A 13,226-nucleotide genomic window follows, 5' to 3' on the forward strand; every position below is an offset into this window, starting at 1 on the left:
GGCTAAGAGGCTTACAATGGGGATGGCTTGTAGATGAGCAAGAATGCAAAGGGCTAGGGTGTAGGAATAACATGGTGGGCACTTATTCCCAACACAGACTTTTATATCTACATTTATTGATGAAGAAATAATTGTCTTTCTACAGGAACATGTAAAAATCAGATCTGCACTAAATTACTTTTAACTATGCCACAAAACTTCATTTTTTAAAGAACCATGTTTTAATATAGTTGTTTTATAATATTTTTAGGCAGTGTCTCACCAATTTATGAGTTCAGAAAATCCTGATACTTAATTACAGAATTCTTAGTTTTAAAGAGCAAAAGTGAATTAACTTTAGAAGGCAGTATAAAGTCTGGGCTGGAAATCCCCAATCTAGGTTCACAGAGAGGATTTTTCTCCAGTTACTTTCACTCTTTCCCCTCCTTTGTTCCCAGAAGCTAGTTCTGACACTGTTGGCAGTGATCTAGGAGAGAGGCTGATTTGAAAGACAGTGGGAATGAGGAGAATGAAACAGTTCTGCTTCCATTTTCCAAGATTCTTTTAAGTTGGTTCCTTTTTTTTTTTTTTTAAGTTGGTTCCTTTTATATACCCTCTGCCCTAGTTCAAATCCTAATCATCCCTTAGCTGGTATACTGTGGCTGATATATTGCTATCAGTTTTTTAATTAAAAAACTTAACCATATTAAGTGACTAAAACGAACAGAAAAAGAACCACCCTCATATAATACAGAACTTAGTCAAAGCAATTTTCTGCTACTCCCACCCAACCCCAAAACCTCATTCCAGCCCTAAAAATTAAAAAACTTAGAAATCACAACAAAGATTATGGAATTAATATTATAAAACTTGTAAAACCTGAAGTCTATTTGTCCAAAGCAACTCCTACTTTATGTATAGTGACTATAAAATTCCATATATATTTAGAATAATATACCTGAAAAACATAAAAGTGCTTAAAAACTTATATGTAGTTTCATATCAAACAAGTTCTCACTACAGTTTAGACTATATTAGTCCAAAGTATATTTTCTGCATACAGAAACTCAATTTCATTTTTTTTTTTTAATATTTATTTGGCTGCGTTGGGTCTTAGTTGTGGCATATGGGATCTAGTTCCCTGACCCGGGATTGAACCTGGGCCCCCTGCACTGGGAGCACAGAGCCTTAGCCACTGGAACACCAGGGAAGTCCCAGAAATTCAACTTCTTTAACTGAAACGCAAGACGAAAATTGATAAGAAAATTATATGACCAGAGTGGTTGGGATCAATATCTGTTTAACATTAAAAAATAACCCCACAACCCATCTGGAAACACTAGGCTGAAATAACACAAGTGCAATAAACTGATAAAAGTTAACACCACAATAAAATTAGGTTTTAATGAAATTAAGATATTACAGTCAAATGATTGAAAATGTTACACTAACACACATTCTTCCCCTCAAGCAAGTATACAAAACCCATGAAAAGCTTCCCTTTCTCCAATTTGACATTTAAACAATAAGTGAGTCCCAAATTGGCGTGTAACTAAATGGAATATTTTTGTGGTATCACTTATTACTTTAACATATCACAGGAATTTACATAACAGGCTAGAGAACAGAAGTAAGAGACAACAGGTGCTTCAGTACCACCCATATTATCTACTAAGACCACAGTGTGAGCAACAGAGTGTAGGTTCATGGTAGTAGTTCCTTGAATAAAACAGCTTAGACAGAATCTTCCACAAACACAGGTTTTTGCAGTATCCAAATCTTGGCAAAGATGGAAAGGAATGATATGAGAGCCATATGGAATCCTATTGGAAAAAAAATTTTTTAAATATCTTTTAATGTGTTACTAGATTCAAAACTTCATGTATTAGGACATGAATTACTGGACACTGAAATTATAACCATGGAAAAATAAAATTACTCTATTAATTAACTCAGTACATTGTTTTATTTTCCTAACTGGTATGAATGGGGAAAATATATTAAATAACAGCATATGACATATTTTGTAAACCTAAGAGGATCTATACCACTCCATAAAGTATCTTTTAGCACTGCCACTTAATAGCATAACCCACTGAATACAATGAAAGGGCCATCTGTCCTTTATATAATTATACTGTATGACCAGTGTAACGTAATTTAAACGTATGGCTCTGTCATACAATTTTTATAAATGGTAATGAGAGAATTACTCAGTTCTATCTGTGAAGAAACATTTATTTAAATAAATCCATATAGGGGCTTCCCTGGTGGCACAGTGGTTAAGAATCCACCTGCCAATGCAGGGGACATGGTTCGAGCCCTGGTCTGGGAAGATCCCACATGCCGCGGAGCAACTAAGCCCGTGAGCCACAACTACTGAGCCTGTGCTCTAGAACTCACGAGCTACAACTACTGAAGCCCGCGCACCTAGAGCCCAGGCTCCGCAACAAGAGAAGCCACCCTGATGAGAAGCCCGTGCACCGCAACGAAGACCCAACGCAGCCAAAAATAAATAAATTAATTTAAAAATAAATCAATCAATGCATATATTCTCATAGGCATCAAGTGTTCAAAAGGGAATTTTAAACTGTGTGAAACAAATTTCAAACACATGTTGTTTGGGGCATTAGTTTTACTGTGTAGCCAAGTAAGCAATTTAACCTTGCTTAAATTAAGTCATTCACCCTCTTGCTTAAAATTTCAATGGCGCCCAATACAATTAAAATCCAATCAAGTCAAAAAAAAAAAATCAAGTCAAACTCAAAACTCTCATCTACAAGACACTAAGAGACAGTCTCTTGAGGTTGCCTGCCCACTGCCCAGCTCGCTACTCCACGCTAAACACAACCATATCGCCGTCACTGCGCGTCTCCCCCACACTGTTTTCTTTGTTGTTTCTCTAGTACCTAGGCTGGCACATAATAGGTGTTCAGATCTTTTTCAACAAATAAATAAAACCTACTATTATAATTTAAATTGGAGTTTAGAACCCTATTAGAAAAGTCTGAAAAGATACACATCAAATCAAAAATAGTGGCTTACTTTTCCTAAGGGATTTGGTATTGGTCTTGTTTGCAATTTTTAATTTTTTCACATGTAAGAATTTATTACTTGTGTAAGTAACAATTTTTTTAAAAACCACATGTTTACATTCCAGGCTATTGGTTATAGTCTAAGGAAACAGGAAAGTTAAAAACTGTACTTTCTACCCAACATAATTTAAGTTACCACATATTTTTCTAATAGACTATAACTTTCTGTTTATAACCAGTAGTTAGGACAATTTTTTTAAAATAAATTTATTTATTTATTTTTGGCTGCGTTGGGTCTTTGTTGCTGCACGAGGGCTTTCCCTAGTTGAGATGAGTGGGGGCTACTCTGTTGCGATCCACGGGCCTCTCATTGCAGTGGCTTCTCGGTGTGCGGGCTCTAGAGCGCAGGCTCAGTAGTGTGGCGCACGGGCTTAGCTGCTCCGCAGCACGTGGGATCTTCCCGGACCAGGGATTGAACCCGTGTCCCTGCATTGGCAGGCGGATTCTTAACCACTCTGCTACAGGGAAGTCCCAGTTAGTACAATTTATCAATAGCTAGATAACAGATGCTGTTCTCATGGCTTTGGATCTATATTCTTTTTAAAACAAGGGAGCTGAAAACATGCAAAATTATACTTTAGTAAAGATTAGTCATCTTAGCCAATCTGTTATGATCTTTTCAAATCATCAGTAACCATTTATAGTATTTCTCATTTGGACATAATTTTCAAATTTGAATAAGTACAATATATTATTTTTTTCATATGAAGTCTCAGAGAAAGCATAGAACAAGAAACTCGGGAGCAGTACATTTCCAAAAGACACCATTTAGACTTCTCACAAATCAGTGGTCTTAACCTGAATCATCAGTATCACTTCTGGAGATTTTAAAAAATATATGACATACTATAGGTGTCCACCTCTGGAGATTCTGAACTAGTTGGTCTGAGGTAGAATCTAGGACCTATATTACCAGAAAATCTAGATATGTATTTCTCATCTATATTATTTAGGAACTCCTCCACAATTAATGATAACAACATTTGATTTTTAATTGCCAGAGAAGCAAATTACTTGTATTTATACATCCAATAAGTATTTATTGGGACCTATTATGAACAAGGCACTGTTCTAGGTACTTACATGTATTGTCATTTAATAGGTAATTCTCAACTCCTAGTTAAGAGTCAATGCCTTAAACCAGTGGTTCTCAAAGTGTGGTCCCCTGACCAGCAGCATCAACATTCCCTTTGAACTTGTTATAGATGCAGTTTCTTCATCCCCACTCCAAATTTACTGAGTAAGAATCTCTTGAGGGTGGGGACCAGCAATCTGCTTTAGTAAGTACTGTGTTACAATAAGCATGATTGTGATGCACTCTCAACTTTTGAGGATCACTGCCTTAAAACAATGAGCCCTTAGTTACTTTTAGAGCCTTTGCATTCAAAGTGTAGTTCATGGACTAGCAGCCTCGCCTGGAATGTAGGCTTAAAAAGCAGATCTCTGCCGCAGGCCTCTACAGCACAATCTGCTGAGCAAGACTCCCAGGTGACGTGAATGCACTTAAAGTTTGAGAAGCAAGCAGCAGTTCTTCATCCTAGCTGGCCACACATTAGAATACCTGGGGAATTTAAAAAATACTGGGTCCTACTCCCATTTTTTTTTTTCCAAATTTATTTATTTTTTATTTATTTATTTTTGGCTGAGTTGGGACTTCACTGCTGCGCACGGGCTTTCTCTAGTTGTGGTGAGCGGGGGCTACTCTTCGTGGCGGTGCGCGGGCTTCTCTTGTTGCGGAGCACAGGCTATAGGGCGCCCAGGCTTCAGCAGCTGCAACACGCGGGCTCAGTAGTTGTGGCTCCCGGGCTCTAGAGTGCAGGCTCAGTAGTTGTGGCTCACGGGCTTAGTTGCTCCACGGCATATGGGACCTTCCCGGAGCAGGGATCTAACCCGTGTCCCCTGCATTGGCAGGCGGATTCTTAACCACTGCGCCACCAAGGAAGTCCCCTCCCAAACATTCTGATTTAATAAGTCTGGGGTGGGGACTAAGCATCAGAATTTTTTGAAGCTCCTCAGGTGATTCTAAATGTGAAGTAAAATTTGAGAACCACTGCTTTAGGATAAGAGCTCTTAAGCTAGGGATGGTGAAGAGGAAAGACTGGCTTGGGTTTCAGTGGGGTCTATGAGCATTATAAAGTTGTATGCAAAAGTCTGTATTTATTCATGTGTGCATTTTTCTAGGCCCATAACTTCTGTCATTTCTTTCTTTTTTTTTTTTTAATTTTTATTTATTTATTTATTTATTATTTATTTATGGCTGTGTTGGGTCTTCGTTTCTGTGCGAGGGCTTTCTCTAGTTGTGGCAAGTGCGGACCACTCTTCATCGCGGTGCGCAGGCCTCTCACTATCGCGGCCTCTCTTGTTGCGGAGCACAGGCTCCAGACGCGCAGGCTCAGTAATTGTGGCTCACGGGCCTAGTTGCTCTGCGGCATGTGGAATCTTCCCAGACCAGGGCTCGAACCCGTGTCCCCTGCATTGGCAGGCAGATTCTCAACCACTGCGCCACCAGGGAAGCCCTCTTTCTTTTTTTAAGAGTCTCTCCCCACTAAAAAAAAGTTAAGAATCTCTTCTTCGAAATATGGTGTTCCTATCATTTTATAGGCACTCAATAGTAATTTGGTTCACATCTTAGCTTCCACTCCTATATGAAAGAAGCCTGAATAAAATGAATAACTGGAGTTTGGTGTCTCATGACCAACTGCAGTTAGTGTTCAAAGACAAGGGAAGAGAACCAGGAGCTACTGAGTCCTACTATATGCCAAATGCTTTGCCATTACATTAGGTCATTTATCTTCACAACTCTGTAAAGTGGGTATTGTTCCTGCTTCACAGATGAGATTCAATCAAAGAGGTTAAGTAACTTGCTAAAGCCACACTAAGGGGTGAAGCCAGGAATCACACCTAAGTCTGACTCCAAAGACCACACTTTACCACTATGCCAGACTGGAGTTCTCAAACTTTTAGACTGTATCAGAGATACCTGGAGGACTTGTTAAAACACAGATAGCCGGACCCCACCCTCAGAATTTCTGATTCAGCAGGTCTGGGGTGAAGCTCAAGAACTTGCACCTCTAACAAATTCCTAGGTGATGCTGATGCTGCTGGTCAGGGAACCAGACTCTGAGAAACAATGTCACTCATCGATTCATTCACTCATTCACTCACTCACTCATTCTTCATTCATTCATTCCCTAACATATTGCAGGTATGGGGGATAGATATCACATTTTAGACCCAAGGGAAAGAGTGGAGAATAAGGCAAAGTCCATGCCCTCATGGATCTTACATTCTAGTGAGAATATCTGACAGAAAACGAACAAATGTTAAAAAAAAATATATCATTCCAGGCAATAAATCCTATGACAAAAAAAATCAAGCAATGTAAGGGGGTGGGGGGTAAAACTTTAGATAGGGTAGTCAGGAAAGATCTTTCCGGGGTGCCACTTGCGCAGAGAACTGAAGTGAGAAAGTAAGCTGTGAGACTTTCTGGAGGAAAAGCATTCTAAGCAGAGGTAAGGAACAGCAAGACGGCCACTGGAGCAAAGCGTTAGACTGTGCACAGCATCACAAGCTATGTTAAAGACTTTGTTACTCTGAGGATGACGAGAATACCAGGATGCTATCAAAGGCTTACCTATTATATAGTACGGTTCGCGCAGAAGATTCCAATAAAGTTAATGGCATTTGCAGCTTTATAATTGGAAGGACTTTTGGTTGTTCAAAAATATTTCCAAAAAGATCCAAGTACTCAAGGGATAAATTTTTAAATTCACTAGGCAAAAACGGAAGCTTATTTCGAGCCGCTGACAAAAAACGCAGGTTTGTCAGATGTCCCATCTTGAAAGGAAGTTGAATCAATTCATTATCATCAAGTTTTAAATCTGTAAGTTCTTGGAGCTGGCAAAATTGTACAGGGAGTGCCTTAATTTTGTTCTTGCTGAGATCCAAACTCCGAAGTGACTTCTGGAGTGTAGACTGACACAAGGCTACACTAAATGACTCCAAGTGATTATCATTCAGGTTAAGTTCTTGAAGGTGGATGAGGTCTCCAATTGTAGCTGGAAGCTTTTTTATATGGTTGTGACTCAAGTCTAATTTTCTAAGGTTTTTTAAGGAAAGCATACGCATATCAACCCGGACAAGCCCACAGTAAGAAGTCTGAAGATGTTCCAGAGAATAGGGGAAGTTCTTGCTTAGAGGATAGTCCTTTTTGGATGTGATAACCATTTTAGTTTTAAATTTTTCAAATTCTGAAGTCTTCACTGGTGTGAGGGTTAAAAGTGGTGCCTCAATATCACAGCCTCTGTGAGCCAGTCTCACAGCTGAAAGGAAACCCTTTAGACTGCTGGAATTGGCCTGAATACATAAAAATAAGTTGTACAATTATAAATTACATTTTAGATAATGCATCCATGCTAATCCATCCTAAACAAAGTCTGTAAAGTTATATATGCAAATCATGCAATCATTTATTGAAAATGGCTGTACAAATTTTTTTAGTATTCTATTTTCACTAAATTTCAATACAGATACAAAAAACTTTAAAAGTTTTTGAAAAAATTATACTGAGAGACATACGCTAAATAAAACTGTTCACGGGGGAACCATAAGAGTATAAAATAAAACAGGAAAGCATGAAAAGATTCCACTTAAGATTGGGGTTTAAGATGAACTGACCCATCAACTATATTCCAAAAAAAAAAGTTACTTAACCTTAGTAACCAAAGTCAAAAAAAAAAAAAAAAAAAGAAAAGATGAACTGACCTAAATCTCCAGTGCCTCTGAGATAGAATGAGGTAGTGCGGTGCACTGCAAAACACTAGGGGGGGTTATTCACAAACACTAGGAATTGTGAAAAGCAATGGCCCTGTCAAAAGCAAGGCCAAATAGCACTCAATGCCAAAAGTACTAGAAAACATCAAAAGCAAGAGACTGCTTCCAGCTGGACATAGAAATCACTAATAAACTGGTAAGTGAACTAAGTCATCAATAAAAATAACTAATACTTGCAGGATACTTTAGAAGTTTTGTAAAGTTTATATGTGAAGGACTAGTGAACTTTCAGCAAGTTTGGGAAACTAAGTATATGATCCTATTTGGTTGGAATGTAGGAGCTTTGTAGAGCAGTAAAAGAGGAGAAATATAGTACGGGGATAGATTACAGATGAGCTTGATGCCAAGGTAAGGAGGATAGAATGATCAAGCTGTGGGAAATCACTGAAGAATTCTGAGTTGAGAATACATGACAAGAGCTATTTTGGCAGCAGTATACATAGTGAAGTGGAGTGAGGAAAGTCTGGTGACCTGGGTGAAGTAGGTCCAGCAAGTAGGTCCAGAGTGGTCATCAGTGTCAAGTTCTACAGAGCTCAAAAAGGATAAGAAATAATGGCAATGTGATTGGCAAATAGGAAGGAGATCACTGATCTCTGAGGCAGTGTTTTGTGAGTAACCAGTGAAAGCAGAGGTCAAAAGAGATAGCAAGAAAGTGGAGCCAATAGATTTAGCCTTGATTTTCCAGAAATTTGTCTATTCTACTTTCTTAATTGGTAAGACCTCTCAGCTTGTTTTTAGGTAGAAGGAGTTAGTGGAAAGATAGGCTGAATATCAAGAGAAAATGAAAAACCACAAAAACAGGAGGAGGTAGGACAAAACACCTCCATTCAATACAAATACCTTAAACAGTTATTAAACTTTTAATGTTTACAAAGCACGTGGCTTGGGGTTAAGGATACGGCAAGGTTGAACAAATCACTGCTCCTACCCTCGGGAAGGGGGAAAAGGAAAAAGTGAGATAAGGCAAAGAAGAAAACAGTTTTTTATTCTAATGGTTTATGTATTTTAAAAAGTGATTATAGTAAGTAAAATACCCCCTGAAGTGTTTCTAATTGTATTTCATTCTTTTTTTTTAACACCAAATTTAGATTCATCACCTGTGATTCAGCTGGCAAAATGTAGACCTGTGCCACCTGCCTTATAGAGTTCTGTCTAAGAACACCCTGAGGCTCCATCTTGGGCACAGAAGCAAACCCAGTTTTCCTTCCCATCCTGGGCAACTTTTCTGAGACTGACTCTGCCCTTTTAGAGGCCATACATGCATGCCAGGGAAACTGCCGTCACTTCTTCAAACACACCTGCAAGTGACTGTCTCTGTTCAGCTATGTGGGTATCAGGATCCTAAAACAGCCTCTATTCCCTTTACAGTCAACCAATCTAAGCATTAATGTTTTTAATACCATACCTTACTTAGACAGATATCCACGGGAGGCTCCTTTAACCGAACAGTGGCTTTCCCCTCATCCACAAATTTGGTGAAGAATTGCTCAATGTTCTCCTTTAGCTGCTTAAAACCAATGGGACAAAAGGACAAAACCAGGTACTGTTAGTCAATATTTATTACAACTAGAATGTGCCAGTCACCTTGCCAGGTTTGGTTTGGCCTTTAGTCCTTAAGTCTGGGTGTTCTGTGGTTTTAAAATTTAAAGGTTTTTGTTTGGTTGTTTTTTGGGGTGTTTACACTCCTTATCTAGCTTCTGGTAAGATATAATTGTTCTGGGCCTTCCTTAGTGGCGCAGTGGTTAAGAATCTGCCTGCCAATGCAGGGGACATGGGTTTGAGCCCTGGTCCTGGAAGATCCCACATGCCGTGGAGCAACTAAGCCCGTGCGCCACGACTACTGAGCCTGCGCTCTAGAGCCTGCGAGCCACAACTACTGAAGCCCACGCACCTGGAGCCCGTGCTCCGCAACAAGAGAAGCCACCGCAATGAGAAGCCTGCGCACTGCAACGAAGACCCGATGCAGCCAAAAAAAAAAAAACGTAATTGTTCTCCCTGTCCGGTAACTCTTTCTTCTTCGAAAACAGAAACCCCTGTGTTTGAGAAGAATGCTTCTTTTCTCCCATTGCCAATAGTAGTTACTTGCCTTCTTAACTTCAGCCCATTAGCCTGGGGTGGGCATGCCTCCCACAAGATATAAACTCAGTGAAAACAGGAATCTTGTCTCCTTTGTCCACCTTTATTTCCCTGGAGCCAGAAAAGTGAGTGACACATAGTAGCTGCTCAAAAATTTTTAATGACTAATGTTGCTTCTGCTTCAGACTTCAATGCAACAACTATTTATTGAGAAGCCACTATGTACCAGGTACTATGACAGGGGGCTTGGGACAACAGTGGTAAATAAGACCAGCATGGTAATTACACTAATCAAGTTGGCAATCTCATAAGAGACAGTTATTAAACAAGTAATTACAAGCATAACAAATATTAAAAGAAGGGAAGTACAGGCTGCTGTAAGACCTTATTAGCAAAGGGGTATGAAAGTGACCTTAAAGGTAAGAAATGAAGGATTAAGAGATGTTAGGCAACTGAAGATACTGGGGGAAGACACAGGGGGTAGCATACCAATAAGATGGAACAATGTGTTCAAAGCCTTGGAGGTAAGAGAGCTTGGTAACTGTGAGGAGCTGAAAGGCGTTCAGTATGCCTGAAAGATCCAGTGAAAAGAGGCAGGTGAGCCTGGAGAGGCAAACAGAGATGAGATGGTGAAAGATTTTGTAAACCATCTTAAGAATTTTGGATTTTATCCTAAGAACAGTGATATCCACTAATGGACTTTAAGATAGGAACATGATTAGGTCTACATTTGGAAAAGTTTCCTTTAACTACAGTGTAAGAATGAACTTTGGGACAGGGAGAATGGGATGGAAAAAGACAACGGTAGAAGTAGGGAGATCCTTTCAGAAACTAGCCAGGCAAGGGACAATGGTGATTTAGATTACAGCTGGGATGGAAGGAGGTATGAAAATATGAAAGCTACCTAGGAAGTAGAATTGAAAGAATTCAATAATATATTGGATGTGGGGAGGGAAAGGCTTTAAGGTGCCTGGATGGGGCAGAATACTACTTAAAGGGTTGCAGAAGACTGTCAGAAAAGCAGGGTTAGGGGTGGCAAGGAAAATTAATCTGGGGATATTTTGAGTTTGAAATACTGCTACACATCCAAGTGAAGATTTCCAGTAGGTAGCTGGCTCAAGTTGGAAGTTAACAGAGAGGACTAGCTAAAGAACATATTTGGAAATCACAGTCAAATGGATGACAGCTGAAGTCAGGACAGAAAAGTAGAGGGTTGTAAGAAAGAGCCCCAAGATATTTCCATACTGAGCACTAATACCTACTCTTCAAGGCCCAGGACAAAACCACTTTAATTCAACCAATAAATGTTTACTTGACACCTACTATGTCCCAAGCCCTGTGGCACCACCTCTTCTACAAAACTTTCTCAAGAACTTTCATCAGAATTGACCTCATTTTTGATATTATACTACTCTGCTTCTACCTTTATTACAGCACTTATCATAGCCCACCTTTATAAGTGGTGGTTTCTGTTTCTCCCTTTCTAGTCTTGGAAAAACAGTGACTAAATCAGGTTTAATTTCCCACAGTATCTAGCACGGCACCCTGCACACCGTAAGTCTTCAACTAGCAGTTTACAATAAAATTTTGGTTAGGTCAGCTACTGACTATTAGTGCAGTAAAAGTTTTAAAGGAGAGATCATAACAGACTCTGAAAATAGGCAGTACCTAAGCTGGGCATGAAAAGATAGGTTTTAGGGAAGACAACAGGGAAAAAAGGGAGACCCAATTCTGGTTATGAGTTTGCTTTTGTCACCTAACAGTTTTCTAACCTTTAAAATTTGAGTGATTTCTAAAGTCCTTTTAATTCAAAAAATTATACGAATTGATTCCATGGAAAGGGGAGAATTATTTAGACTTTCAACTACTCACATCAAACATTTACGTGGCTCTGAATGAAACAGCAATAACTCCTTTCCTCAACTATGAGTATTCACTGCGGAGTACAACACTGTAAGGGAAATAATCCCAGAAATTGTATAAAATCCAGTCAAGAGTCAGATGCAATGGTGGGTGATGAATTGTCCCAATTTTATTATAGTAGGCACAAGGGTATTCCAGTCATTTTCACAAAATAACATGCTTGATAATCAACGTAAAAGGATTTTATAAAACTTGAACTTTAAAAATTCTATTTCAAAAAATTCTACTTCAACTTCCAACTTCTTCTGGAGGGTTTACTACTCCTAGGTAGATATGAAAAAGTCTTGGACCTAACAAATCAAGACTTAGGAAATCAAACATTTGAGGAGAAAAAAAAAAAAGAGCGAGAGATGCAGTAACCAATAACTTTAATAAAAACATCAAGATGTAACCCAAGCATTACTGCTTTACTACTGTACTAATCTAGTCTAATGACCTTAGACACACCCCCACAAAGCCTTAAAACAAACAAACCAACAAACAGACAAAACTAGCGAAAAGCCTGTGGGAGAAACAGAATCTACTGAACCAAAGTGTAGTCATTTTACAGTTCCCCCAAACTGGACTGATGCTTCGTGTATAGCTTAATCCGGCAGGCCGAAATTTCCAAGGCTTTAAAGGGGCGGGGCTGCCATCTACTACTAAACAGCAAGGCTGTCAATACAAAGTCGCAGAAATGGGCAAGAAAAATAAGAAGTGCACTCTCAAAATCTTTCCTCCTCGGGGTCCGGAGGGAGACGCCGGGGTCCGGGTGGTCATGGGGTTCGGGGGCCGGGCGCTCAGGAACCCCTAAGACGGAGTCCAGCCTCGGGAACAGTCGGGCGCTTAGGGCAAGAGCGCCCGGCTGCCACCCTTGACCTCCCTGCTTCACGCACCTCATAGCGGGTCCCGAGCTTGTCCTTCAGGGTGGAAATGAACAGGCAGGCGGGGTGCTGGCCGCCGCGCTCGCCCCCCGCTCGGGGCCGCGGCTGAGTCCTGGGCGCCTGCTGACAGAGGCTCAACACCGCCCGGACGCCCTTGCCCCGGTTCCTCAGCCCCAAGGCCGGCAAGTGCCGACTGACCACCTCCACCTCGCAGTGCAGCTTCATCTCGCCGGAGCTCCGGCAACCAGCAGCCACCTCTCGGCTTTGAAACTTCCCCCTTCCCGCCGCGCCGCGCCGCGCCGCCGCCGGGGTCCTCGAGTACGCGGCTGTCCGGGGATCTGCCTGCCTGCTCGTGGTGCCGATGTCTCCGGTTTCTTTGTACAGCGGCTCCACGAGTCCTGCGGGGACGGACGGCGTCCCCTCTCCCTTGCAGGGTCAAGTCCGCACTGTGGCTGCG

At 40.5% G+C, this 13,226-nt stretch overlaps 1 protein-coding gene across 5 annotated transcripts; it reads right to left on the bottom strand.

Moving 5' to 3' along the window:
* Nucleotides 1-1,351: 1,351 nt before the first annotated feature.
* On the bottom strand, nt 1,352-13,184 carry LRR1 (leucine rich repeat protein 1). 5 transcript variants are annotated; one of them, XM_082385789.1, is made up of 4 exons: nt 12,782-13,184; nt 9,313-9,411; nt 6,709-7,430; nt 1,352-1,802 (listed from the first exon to the last, which is right to left on the bottom strand). In XM_082385789.1, the coding sequence occupies exons 1-4, from the start codon at nt 12,992-12,994 to the stop codon at nt 1,562-1,564; spliced, it is 1,275 nt and encodes a 424-aa protein (XP_082241915.1). In that variant the 5' UTR covers nt 12,995-13,184; the 3' UTR covers nt 1,352-1,561. The 5 variants fall into 5 exon arrangements, with proteins under 5 accessions (XP_082241915.1, XP_082241914.1, XP_082241913.1 ...); XM_082385788.1 differs by having other exon boundaries at nt 9,313-9,414; XM_082385787.1 differs by lacking the exon at nt 12,782-13,184 and adding an exon at nt 11,856-11,934.
* Nucleotides 13,185-13,226: the final 42 nt, after the last annotated feature.

Source organism: Balaenoptera borealis (genome assembly GCF_965194805.1).
Source record: "Balaenoptera borealis genome assembly, chromosome: 3".
NCBI lineage: Eukaryota > Metazoa > Chordata > Mammalia > Artiodactyla > Balaenopteridae > Balaenoptera > Balaenoptera borealis.

Excerpts from the sequence above, each read along its gene's own strand:
- LRR1 (XM_082385788.1), bottom strand. The coding sequence starts at position 12,994 with ATGAAGCTGCACTGCGAGGTGGAGGTGGTCAGTCGGCACTTGCCGGCC. Across the intron at positions 9,415-12,781 it reads AGCTCGGGACCCGCTATGAG|CAGCTAAAGGAGAACATTGA; the intron begins GTGCGTGAAGCA and ends ATTGGTTTTAAG. Across the intron at positions 7,431-9,312 it reads TGGATATCTGTCTAAGTAAG|GCCAATTCCAGCAGTCTAAA; the intron begins GTATGGTATTAA and ends TTATGTATTCAG.